The sequence below is a fragment of the Mytilus galloprovincialis genome, chromosome 5 (assembly GCF_965363235.1).
Source record: "Mytilus galloprovincialis chromosome 5, xbMytGall1.hap1.1, whole genome shotgun sequence".
NCBI classification, from domain to species: Eukaryota; Metazoa; Mollusca; class Bivalvia; order Mytilida; family Mytilidae; genus Mytilus; species Mytilus galloprovincialis.
The window spans coordinates 19,216,830-19,230,747 of record NC_134842.1 but is presented as its reverse complement, the minus strand read 5'-3'; the positions used below and the strand labels follow the sequence as shown (position 1 = coordinate 19,230,747).

General features: G+C 31.3%; 1 protein-coding gene across 1 annotated transcript in view; it reads right to left on the bottom strand.

Moving 5' to 3' along the window:
- Positions 1-13,918, bottom strand: part of LOC143075327 (cell division control protein 45 homolog) — a 40,109-nt gene that overhangs the window by 22,837 nt on the left and 3,354 nt on the right. The window contains exons 5-9 of the mRNA XM_076250714.1: positions 13,522-13,636; positions 7,845-7,960; positions 7,383-7,431; positions 6,537-6,598; positions 6,078-6,188 (exon numbers count right to left, since the gene is read on the bottom strand). Of these exons, the coding sequence (XP_076106829.1) occupies positions 6,078-6,188; positions 6,537-6,598; positions 7,383-7,431; positions 7,845-7,960; positions 13,522-13,636 (453 nt within the window). The remainder of the gene's footprint in view (positions 1-6,077; positions 6,189-6,536; positions 6,599-7,382; positions 7,432-7,844; positions 7,961-13,521; positions 13,637-13,918) is intronic.

Sequence of the window (13,918 nt, the reverse complement as noted above, 5' to 3'; positions counted from 1 at the left end):
ATTGTCACAAGCAAGCAAAGTATTCCGAATTATAATTACTATTTTGTATCATCGGTACAGCGGATATAGCTTTGTAGGTACTTCGAAGCATGAAAAACTATATACCGTACATTCATTTAACTATGCACCGTACAGAACGATTCATATGGTCAGCTATACACAACGCTTCTTGTCGGAATAAAATATCGAAAAATAACATATGTACAAAATATTTCAATGCCAATTATTGAAACAGCTATACTTATTACGCACAAACAGTGGCCTTCTATCAGAAAAAGAGTTGCAATGAATATAGAATCATATCGGATGAGACGAGCGCCAACTTCTTTGACAAGTATTTGCACATGTTTTTAGTAAGGATTCTTGTTTTGGGCAAATAGTGAGACTAATCACCAACCTACGACCAAAACATTTCTTAAAACAACAAATATGTTTAGATTGAAGTACACATTGATATAATGTAAACAAAACAAAGATTTTCGTACCGTGTCAGAAGAAAAATCGATCACGACCCCTTGGTTAGTACCTATATCCGCTGTACCGATGATACAAGGAGACGCCAGCGAGTGGGCAAGTGTTGAAACAAAGAATGATGATACAGTAATAAGGTGGACACAGTAATGACAAAGTTAATGCTTTTTATTCTATTTTTTGTTAAAGAGACGAAAAAGAGGAACAAAATGCGAAAGACGGGCGTCACCCCATTCATCTCGGTTGGAAAATAAAAATATTAAATACCCTAAATTGGAAAAAGTGTGGCAAAGTGTGATTTTCAGTGTTCCCCCCCCCCCCCCCTTTTAACTCAATAACTGTATCGTCTACGTAAAATCCGTTGCCATTACCGAGAAAAGGATCAAAATAAGTACCACAAAGGTAAAATCCGATCTAATTGGACGAAAAATTAAATCTAAAACACTTCATCAGGAATCAACCTCTTATATCTCAGAAATCGTTAACGCTACTCCAAATATGTTGACATACTAGTACTAATGTTTCAGAATTTTATTAGCAATTAAAAAAATCTTTATTAAAATAAGTTGAAAATAAACAATCTGTATATGCCAATATGTGCTCATTGTTGAATACCGTATGGTGACCTATAGTCATTAGTTTCTGTGTAATTTGGTCTGTTGTGGAGAGTTGTCTCATTAGCAAAGATACCACTTTTTCATTTTTTATAATTTCCCACATAGCCATTTCGCATTTTGTGGGCACTACGTCGACTAAGCTTGCAGTTTTCGAAATTGGGTATTTTCTCACATAATTGGCGTTTTCTGTGGAAAAAAGATTGGTTAAAAGACAAATTAAAAGTCCTATCACACATATTTCCGACTTGGTATGGTTTTAGAGGAGTTGCGACTCAATGAAATCGGTCTACTCCTTTAGTAGCACAGATTATATGATATACTAGATGTAATATCATTGTACATATTCAATACTACATTATACATCTTACCATTTACAGATTAATATTATTCAATAACATTTTATAAAACAAACCATCTCGCCATAGTATGCATCAGTAGATAATTGTATAGCTATTGTTATGAAATATTTTTGAAACAGACTGTGATTTCAATGGTGTCTTTTGCAATAAATAGAAATAAGCAGATGTGGTATGAGAGCCACTGAGACAACTCTCCATCCAAGTCATAATTTGTAAGAGGAAACAATTATAGGTCATAGTACGACCTTCAACACGGAGCCTATGCTTAAACCGAATAGCAAGTTATAAAAGGCTCTTATTTGTTATCATTTTCTCCACAGCCGGAGATTTCTTCAACTAGCTCCTGTATCAACTGATTTTAATCTTCAACCGAAATGTTTGAAACGTTGATTTTGTTAAATTGCTTTGTCTCATTTTCCCTTTAAATTGCACTTTCGCTAGCGATAGACACATATTTGAGCCGGGTTAATAATTTACAGAAGCAGATCGGAATCAGTTATGACGTAGACAGTAATCATTCTAATCGTAATCATGTTCATTGACCATAACGACGATGAAAGCACATCATATAATGACGTTTCGACATCATATAATGAAGTAAACCTAACCACATAATATAAGATTACAAGCACATAATATAATGACACAACCACATCATATAAAGATGTTTGCACGTATTATAAGGGAAACTGCACATCATATAAGGATATGTATACACCATATAAGGATCTTTGCACATCATATAAGTATATTTGCACATCATATAAGGATCTTTGCACATAATATAAGGATCTTTGCACATAATATAAGTACATTTGCACATCATGTAATAATGTTTGCACATCATATAAGAATGTTTGCACATCATATAAGAATGTTTGCACATCATATAAGTATATTTGCACATCATATAAGTATATTTGCACATCATATGAGTATGTATGCACATCATATAAGTATGTTTGCACATACTATAATGATGTTTGCACATCATATAAGGATATTTGCACATCATATAAGGATATTTGCACATCATATAAAGGTGTTTGCACATCATATAATGACAAGTGCACATAATATAATGACAAGTGCACATCATATAAAGGTAAAAACACAGCATATAAAGGTAAATGCACATCATATAAAGGTAAATGCACATCATATAAAGGTAAATGCACATCATATAATGAAAATGGTCATAACAAGACAGTGTTGGCGTTCCATATCATACAAAGGCTATAATTGTTATATTATTAATTTCCGACCATGTTTGTATCAAAATCGTCATTTAGGTTTGTTGGAACTTTATATATTTTACATTGTCTCCTTGACAATAACAACATATTAGTTGTTATTTCATTTACTTTTTTTTTGGGACATCTTATGTATTTGAAGATTTTTCTTCGTCAAATAATTGATCACAGATATCATTTGTTTCAAAATGTTAAACAATATCCTGAAATTCATTACATGACGTCACAAAGTATATCGTTTTTTTTTTTAGATATTCTAAAAATAACCGTGCAATATGCTTTTTGCCGGTCAATATGCGCAGTGTTCTCCCCAGAAATTTTAGATAGCATCACATTTTGCGTAAAAAAAAATAACTGTATTTTCTTTAATGTTGTTTGTCGCGTCGCGTTGATGATCTATTTCCTTTATATGTTTTAGTTTATATTGTTCAATTCATAACTGAGAATACAATTAAACTATAACCACAAAAACAGTTGTTTCAGTTTATGTTTTCTTTATTCATTTATAGTTACAGAATTATTTTTTTCCTCTTGTGCCAAATAAAAATAAATATGTGGTTTCAGTTACCCAACAATAAGTCAAATGAATGAATGGTTCATTATAGATCAACCTTTATATATACAAAACTAAATATATAGTACACAAAATTAACTTTTTTTTTTATATTATATCAAGTAAAGATAAAGTAGCAAAAAAAAAATCAATTTAAAAACTTTTTTTTATCATGTTTATGAAATTCATTGTTTCATGGCACTCAATGAATTAGTCCCAGTTGTTTCTTATCTTTACATCAAAATGATATGTATTTTTAACAAAGTTATCTAACAAATAGTCTGTTAATGCGTAGTTTTCTCTCTTGGTATATTTTTTCTGTCTACTGTCCATCTGTTGTCATTATCGTGAAAATGCGGATTTTTGTCATATCTGTTCCGGTTCCGGTTCCGTAGTTTACAAAAAATGTGCAAGGTGGCCGTAGAAAATTTTACGAAAATGAGTCCGAGAATAAACATTGTTTGACAAGAGATTGTGAATGAATAAGACGCTTTTAATGCATTAAATGGATTAAACATAAACTTAAGCCAATTATGATAACTTTTTAAAGAAGTATTAAACTTATTTTAGCTCTAAACCAAAATTCTCGCTGAGAAAGAAAGTAATTTTTGGAGAGTTGCAGAAATAAACGACGTTTAAAAAAAAAAAAATCGTTTCAATCTTTGAAATTTCGTAATACAAAACATACATTTCGAATTGTTTTGTGATTGCATTTTTCCATGTCGAAATTGGCGATTGCAGACACGTGGTATTAGTCATGTCACAAGTGTCAGCTTGGGATATTCCCATCCAAACAGTTATCACCCTAAGGGCAATTAACACCTAGCTATTTAATCTCTTAATTGCCTTTAGTGTCCGACTTAAAGGGATTACAATTAAAGGTGATATAATTTTTATGATCATAATCGATAATAGATGAAAGTTCAAAATTGAGGACAAGTAAAATAGCATCTTCAAAATAATGATAGCGTCGCGGGAATAATTATAGCGTCGCGGGAATTATTATAGCATCACGGTAAAAAATATAGCGTCGCGGTACCGCGACGCTAAAACGGCCTGGGGAGAACACTGATGCGTTTTGCTATCCGCCGTTTTCTCTCTACCTTCGAAAATATAGTTTAACATGTGACTATCCCTAAACGAATCAAATTTGTTAAAATATACGAATTAATAATATTATAAAATATTACCTAGGAGTCACAATGTGAAGCTTTTTTGTTCAGATGATAGTTAGGCCTTTTTTTTTTAATTAGTTGGTTTACGGACAACTAGTGTCAAAGGTTAGGGTCGGAGGAGGTAAAAAAAATAAAAATAAAATAGCAATCTTAGATTTTTTTTTTGTTCACGTATAACTGTTCTGAAAAATTTGAGTTGGAGGAAAAAAAAAAAAAAAAATGCTGTTCATTCATGACATTACAGGGGTTGAGGAGGAGAAATAGTTTAGCTCTTATCTTGATATGCTTTGCATTTGATGGATGGATGGTCAATTGTTGTTTAATGTCTAGTGGCTAATCAGATGCATAATTAGGATGAGAATATGATATAAATGAGAAATGAAATGCTAAACTGACACACTGAGCCAGAATTTAAATGTGGTAGCTCACAAGGTAACAGTTCCCCCAAAGATATGTTACCTTACCCAAACACATTATTCTGACTCTTACCCAAACACATTATTCTGACTCCTTTAATAATTGCAATTGCAGCGTGCTTGGCGAAGAAGCAGCAGATACCAATTTTTAAGTCTTTGATTTGACCGGGTCAAGGTTCAAACCCAAGATCTCTCACTCTCCAGGTGAACACAATACCATCACATTTAAGGTGCACGTGGTCTTCACGTATGAATATATGTGCATGTTTGACCCAAAAATCTTTTGAGGACAATATACTTGACATAAACAAATTTCTTTGATTTATGAAATGTTTGATAATCAACTGTGTTCATGATCCTATCATGCTGATGAAGAAATAGCAATGTACCAAAGTTTGACTAAAACACATATTTTGTACAGACAAGAAATTTGTTAGCATCTAAATTATGCATGAATCCCGTTCGCTGAAAAGTGGAAATGGTGGCAAAGAAATAAAAAGTTGAGATCAATGTTTGTACCTTGACAATGGCAACATTTTCATCAGCCATATTGTCGAATATGGCATCGCCGATTGTTTGCTTAGGTTTGCATTTGATAAAAGTGCTCTCAGTACGTTGACCATCAAAGTTAATATTCAACTGAAAGTAGATGAAGCCGTCAGACTCCATGGTCCTCCCTCGTTGGGTTTTTGAATTCGTCTGCGTCATTTCGAAGCTTTTCAAAATACGCCGTTCACTACAAACGCTTTATTGACACAGACAAAACGTTTTGGAACGCCTCGGATTTTTTTATTCACAGCACTCGAAAAATCGGGTCGGCGGAATAAAAAACAACACGAAATCAAAATTTTAATTTTATTTCACTTTTAAACAAAATCGGGTCGGCGGATCCGTAAACCAACTAATTAAAAAAAAAAGGCCTTAGCAATATTAAAATGCAGAAAACTAGATATTCGATATGTTGGGTTGTTTTTGTGAATTTTTCATGATAGAAACAAGTGTTTTCTTTTTTCAAAAGCAAACTGGAAGATAATTTCAAAACTTATCAACATTGGTTTATTCATTTTGACATTGGTGATATGTGAAAGTCAAAGTTAATAAGGCCTTGATAAAATCCTAGATACTTCTACTGGCTTTTTCCCTTACCAAAGTCCTTTCAAACAACTTTTAGTCTGTTTTCTTACTTATTGGACTAACTAGTTAAATTCTAGAGTATTAAACATAAATGTAAACCTGTGATTATGTCTAGCAACATGTGACTCTAGAGCCATTGCATCATCAATATATTTATCCCTGGGGGTTTTAAAATGTATATACTGATCTGTTACTCCTACAACAGCCAACCTGTAAAGAAACAAATCAGAGATTTAAAATAATTTCTTATCTATACATCAAACATATTGATTCAAATAAATGAATAAAGTAATAAATAATTCTTGCTGGTATGTTTTAAATTTTTTAATATATGATACTGGTATGTTTGATTGTGTGTGGAAATGAATAAGAAATGCATTTCTTTTTCAAAATGCTTAAAATATATTTGTAAGCTAATAAGCAGTTTTTCATGGTCTTTTAAATAACCTAAGTTTTTCTGAATTTCTATAAATCATGAAATGACTAAAGAATGAACTATTATATACCATACATTAAGCACTGTTGCTGTAAAAAGCTCAGTCTAAAAAAGAATCTTACCACACTAAATCATTTGTATCTTTTGACATTTTCCATGCCAACTCAAACATTATTAGAGAAGCCTGTAATAAATAAGAGACAGATTCAATTGAACAGAAAGTAAAAAAAAAGAAAAGAAAAAAAAACAACAATTGAAGTTATTGAACTGTACAGTTTACACTAAACCTCATTGTTTGCATGCTCTGTTCTATTGACTGGGTATTAATCATTTTTTACTCATGTCTACAATTTTACGACTAAGAGAAATATGAACACACCACTCGATAAAATAGCAACCCTTACTGTGAAACTGTTGAACTCTATCACACATAGGTATATCTGGTGCCTTTTACATTTTTGCAAATGACCTGTAGGTTCCATGAATACCTGCCATGGTTATGATAGAACAAAATATACATCTGTGTTTACGGTTACCTGCTAAAATAAAACTTAAAAGAAAGCAAATTATTTTCTTCAAAATCTGATTGGCATACCTCAAAAAATAACCTTATATAGTTCCTAATTAGATCTAGTTTTGCATTTACATAGATTTCCTGTTAGCAGTCATTTGAAGAAGTTGTTTTTGTCAGTCATTTAAGTTTTTACTTGGTTTACCCAATTCTTGTGAACGATTTTCGGCATTAAGGTAGCGATTGAAAAAAAAGAAGATCTCTGTGGAGATCTATACCGGAGAAAATAAATTCACGAAATTTTCAGTGAAAAAAGTTAGGGTTTGCTCTCAAGAATTAGGGTTAGTCAAGGTACGATACACGCATATACTTTTTGGCAGGCTTATATGAGGTAATTACTTTCAATATTTTCAGTAAATAAAATTGATGCCAAAGGCTGGTGGATTTATGTACTTACAGAAGTGCCATATGTAGAGAACTGATTGTATTCAAATAATATCTTCTGTCTGGAAAAAAACGAAAAACAACATTTGCTTATGTCAGCAGCAACTTAATAGGTAAAATAAAATTGTTTAGATAAAAATACTGTACATTATATTGTATGATTGGTTAATGGGTTTAATGTTATTTTTTGACTGGATACCATTAGATGATAATAACCTTTAAGATTTCCTCTTCCAATTTGATTGTAAAATATGTATTTATCATGGAAGTTCTGATAATTAGCGAGTATTAAAGGAATAATGCATATGTTATGCATTGAATTATCAAATCTATAACTACAATTAATCTCCCATTTTCATTTTGATACAAGTAAATTCTAGAATTCCTTCAATGTTTATTTACAGATTTTACATTTTATGTCAAACTCTTTCAAGGCTTTTTTATACATAAGATAACAATTATTTGATATTAATACCTATTTTCATCCCAGATTCTTTTATTTCGTCTCTTTTCAATAGCTTCATCATCAAATCGTTTTCTTTTTCCTGACCTTTCTGAAGTATCACTATCATTTCCTGAATCATCGTCTGACTGTAAATAAAATAAAAAGAAAATGTAAACAAGTTTTTCCTACAACTTATTTTAGAGCTGTATACCAATGTATACCAATGTTGTTCACAATCAATAGTCTTTTCTTTCATTTGTTTCAACAGTCAGTGTGAAATAAGTTGCTAGGGGGATATGGCACCCCAACCTTATAAATCACATGGATTTCAAAAATTAAAAGGTTGTTGCATTGCTTCAGAATTGAGCAAAAGCCATTCTGAATGCTATAGTCTGAAATTAAAGCCCAACAAGAGATATGTGAAACAATTCAAATGAGAAAATTGAGAAAAGTCCTACTAAACTTAAGTTATGTTGTTATATAAGTAATACAGTACAATTTTCGCGAAAGCCATCCCAAACTCCATACACCGAGTTTTTTCCTGGTGTGACACCAGGAAACTCCGACATCACTCCCTAAATTCTCGGAGAAATTTGGGAGTATTCCCTCCGACTTCCGTGTAAATCCGTTACCTTTTGTTTATTGTATTAGCGACATCTCTCCCAGTCTGGAGTGACGCGGTGTCACACCAGGTAATTAATTGCCCTAATCCTTCTGATCTATGCCGGCACGCGACAGTCAAGGTACAGTACGGGTAGGGACTTATTTTTATGGATGTCTTAATCCGTCTAGTCGGATATGAATAATCGGACATTTTTATGGTAGGTAGTATGTTCATTAAACAAAAGATCCAGGTGTGAATGGTCCTTTCATCTTAATCCGTGTTGCTAAAATTACGGTTCACTGATTTCAGAATCAGATTACCTGTAATTTTAACCTCTCAGTCACTTTATTGATTATATTAGTTCTACATCGTATTTGACATAAAATATTTTTACAGGTGAAGTACTGGAGAAAACTTTGTTTAATAAAAATAGCCTATTTTTGTTAATTTTCAACTGTTAATATTTATTTTGTTTGTTCCTAAAAATTATTTTTATCTTATGTTCCTTTTCGTTTGTTTTTTTTTATTTTGTATCTTTTTGTTATTTGTTTGCATAAATTGTTTAAACATATATATTTTTACATGTATTCTATTTCTTGAAGCTTACGGTTATTTTTATTTTACTGATTTATTTTCCACGTAAATCCATTGATTAGCAGAATGCTATCTCAAGTGCTGCTGCATACATTTTAGTTTGACGCGGTCACATGCAAAATATTTCTAAAATTTGTATTTAATATACAGTCTGTTGTGTCAGTTCCGAGATAAAAATAATTACAGTGAGCAACACTTGTATATTATTAGTAGCTTGATGATTCTTTGTAGTTTTTACTTTTTACTGTAAACAAATATTGTCCGAAAGTTGGAGATGTATGACTAAAATAGAACGCAAATAATAACACTAGAAGAAAATATTGATTCTTCCCGGGCATAAGTTTATTTTAAGATTTCCGTGTTTGTTCATTATGCTAAATTAATATAATTGATCTGCATTTGGGGGTTGGGGGTAAAAGGGGTCCGGATCTCGAAATCCCGGGCTTAAAAACACGAAGTCACAAGGTCCCGAATTTAAATAAATTTAAATCCCGACATCGCGAAAAAAGAATTCCCAGATCCCGAAAGGGTTAATCCCGAAATCCCGAACTTATTTGCATAATATTAATTTACGCACAATCCATGTAACAAAGGAGACTTGTATGTTATATTTTTTTATAGCAATCTAAAAGAAAAATTGCCGTGAAAAGACAATTCCATGATACACATATCAGTGATCAACAGCGTGTGCACGTGGTTGAACTTTAACTTGACTCCACTCACAATAATATTGAATGCTAATAAAAGATATTAAAGATCGATTTTGTCCACTGCACGAGATTTTTATATGGCGGGAAATGTTGTAACAGTAAACACAGGTGACCTTACTGACCGACCGTGGGAAAATTCATTCATGATTAAATTTGATGTGGAATGATTGACAGTAATGTGTTTTAGTTTTGAGGCTCTTGATCGATTTACCAGAATAGAAATTTAATCGATTTACATACATGTATAATAAAAACACGATTTAGTCTTCTTTAACTATTTTTTTGTTTTATTTTTATCAGTCATTTCCCGGATTCCCATTTAAATAATCTATTTGGAGACCTCCTTTAAACTTCGGAAATAATACAACATCGATTTAAAAAATCAAACTGACTGCGCGAGCTTTAAAATGACTAGAAGTACGACGAAAAAGTAAAGACAGCTGATCATGACTAGTAGGACTAGCGTTCAACCCCATTGGGGTATAAATGTGCATTTAGTCAATAAACTATATAAGGTTAAACTTTGATTTTCGTGTATCGATTTGATACAATTTGTAAAATATATTTATAACACCCGCGATTTTCATAAAATATTTTAGACATGAAAATAGAAAGGCATATTATCTGAGTGTCAACAATTTGAAATAAAATTAAAAAAAATAGGAATCGAAATATGATCTCGGCGTTATAAATATTGTATTAAAGGAAACCAATTGTTTGACTTTCAAAGAGATTAACGGGAAATATGTCAAAATAGAAAGCACGAGTGATCTGTCTGACCAAAATGTTTCACTTGCGAGAAATGATTGACAGGTGTGAATAGATGTAGAGGCTCCGACGGGGAAAGTTGTATCAAAAGGAAAATAACTTAATTCACAATGCCTATATATATTTCATAAATACGATATGTTGGCCTTATACTTAAAATTGAGTTTCTTATAATAACATATAAAGGAACAGGACGTTAAAAGCGGGAAATAATATAACCATCAACGAAAACTCGTATAATTTACGGGATTGAAGTCTCAACAATTTGATTTAACTTTTAACAGTCTTGGTTGTTATTACAAATACAAAAAAGTTTATTGGCACAAAACTATTGAAATAATTGGCAACACAATATATTGTTAAAAATCGTCTTTATTTCATTTTCAAATTATAAAAAAAATAAAATTATATTTAATTTTTATTTTTATTCTTATATTTAATTTTAATTTTATTTTTTATATTTAATTTTAATTTTAATTCTTTCTCTTTGAATACAAAACAATATTTTACATTTATCTATCCTCCATAAATACTAATATATCTGTACAGGTAAAATTTAATTCTAATCAAGCTGGTACAGATTGATTTACGACCTTCCACTTGGATATTGCACAGCAGGTGTTTATTACACTGGGACAACTGTCCGACCAGTCTGACATCTAGACGGATTAAGGCATCCATAAAAATAAGTCCCTACCTGTACTGTATGCGAGATTTCTAATGTAATTAAACAATTGTATTTCCTGTCTATTGATTATCAGTTTATATCTGATTGCTTGAAACAAATGAAAGATTAAAATAAAAATAAAAACGTTGATGTTAATTCTTTTAATTACTCTGTACATTTAAATCAATTTTTAAAAACAACTATATTTGATTTTGACTTCCGTTTTTTATCAGTAAATAAATATTTAATTTACTAAAAGAGATATAATTGTGTAACAATAAAAGGAGACTAACGCTGAATAAATTAGGGTAGTTTAAAGAAAAGTGACACGTCTCAAAGTTTTTTATACAAGTAAAAAACCATCTGTTATGCTAATAAGTCTACGCCATTTCCATTTTACGATTACAAAAAAGCAAAAGGTTGTTGTTAATGCTTTCAATTGCATTAAAGTTTTATAAAAATAAAATCTATACTTTGATTATGACCTCGTTTTTTTTTTTATAGGTAATTTATATAACTTACGAAAAGAGACATACTTGCGTGAAAATAAACGAAAATTAACGCTGAAGGTATAAATGTGAGAAAGAAAGAAAATTACGTTATTTAAAACTTGTATATGCAAGAAAAAAAGAAAATACTTTTCACCATTCCTTATGCTTAATAAGTCTACGGCATTTTCTCTTCACGATTTGTTAGCATTACTTTAGGATAAATAATACATTTCGGCTACAACAGGAATACTTCTATAGCTGCATCAACTCGTCGTTGCATAATATTCATTTACGCACAATGAATGTAAACTTTTGTGTTGTATTTAGAACAGTGATCTTTAAATATTTTTAAAGCAATTAATTGCCGTGGGAAGACAATACGCATCTTAGTGATCAACAGTGCGTAGTTGAACTTGAACTTGACTTTGCTCACAATATTGAATGCTAAAAATAGAGACATCAATTTTGTCCACGAGATTTTTATTTGGCGGGAAATAGTATCATGTAACAGTAAACTCAGGTGACCTTTCTGGATAACCGTGGGAAAATTCATTCAAGGTTTAAACTTGCTTTGTAATGATTGACATAAATTTCTGTGCGTTAAGATTGAGGCTCTAGAAGGTACTTTTACAATTGATTAACCGGATTCTAAATTGTATTCCTTTTCTGAATTAACCAACATCAGCCTTTTATTTTTACGTTTCTCAGTCAACAGAGGACATTAAACCGGACATTATTTATACGTCCATAGTCAACACTATATATTAATGGTAGATGAAAACAGGATGCATGTCGTTCAGTTCCTGATGGGCGTTGGTAGAGATCCTCTGTGAAAATTTGCCGATCGTAAAAATCCGATCCACATTTTTTTTTACATATTTCTTTCTTGTAGAACACGATATAATTTCATTTAAATATTCTATTTTATAATTGTTGAAATACTTCTTTTTATATTTCGCCAAGGACTTTTAACAAGCAGTAAAATACGGATTGCGCCAATCCAATTTTATTTTAAATAATTAAAGATCAATAACAGATCATAACGGATAAAAAACACATGATTTTTTTCTCTCCATATAATTAAATATTTAAAGGTTGTGATTATTGTGTTGTGTCTGGGCGGCGAATGTATCTCAGTATTTATGAATATAGGGCTGCCACATTGCAAACAAAACTATTTGTCACTTTAGTTTCTTTTTTAAATTCAAATATTTCAAGTCGGTAATCTACCGAGGTAGTGAAACATAATATTTTGCATTTCAAAATAAATTGAAAGTAACAGAGTTCACTTGTTGATCCGATAAATTAACTCTTGGGTTTAATTTAGATTGGACATATCACCGTAAAAAACATCATTTTGTTTTAAGCCAGTTGATATTAATTATATAATATTGAACTATTAATGAACCGAATATTGCTCACTGAGTAGGTCATAAAAGGTTCTAATTGTGGTAAAATCGTTTTTGTTGAAAAAACAAAAATTATGACCTGATCGGACTATAATGAAAATACAAAATAATGTCACACTTTTATCTGACAATGAAAGGACATTTAAATAACGTATTTTAAAGCACACAGGTGCAATCAAGATCGATTAAATGTACAAAGGTAATAAATGTGGCTAATCCTATGATGTTGTCACGCGTCATTAATTTTCAGTACATCCCATGGGCAATAAACCAATAAACAGCCACGCGGTGTTGGGAGAGAATCTTTGGAGGAATTTGGGAGTATAATCCGTGATTCGCGGTGTCACACCGCTACACTCGGAAATCGGTGATTAGAGTTCGCGATTACATACTCTCTGGGCGTACTGTATATGTCTCATACATCCATTTGGATAAACTACTTGACCTATTAATAGGATTCTTACATCATCATCTCTGAATAAAGAATCATACTCTGGTAACTCGTCAAATTCTTCTTCTTTCATTAACAGTTTGACTTGTACTGCATTAAATACATTGTGTACATCTACTGGTCTGTGGCTAAAATATAATACAACAGTTTTATGTGTGCTGCATGAAATACATTGTGTATATCTACTGGTCTATGGCTAAAATAAATACATGAACAGTCAAGCTTAAAATTTTTTTTTTTTTTTATAAATTTGGGTGTTTTTAAAGAAGGTATGATACCATACATATCTGATTACCACATGCACAATACTAGGATGACTATTGGATACATAATCAATACCCAAACTGTTTTTATTGTTTTGTTTAGCAAACATGCTGTTCCTCAAATGTAGCTAGTCAGATCTTAAATAT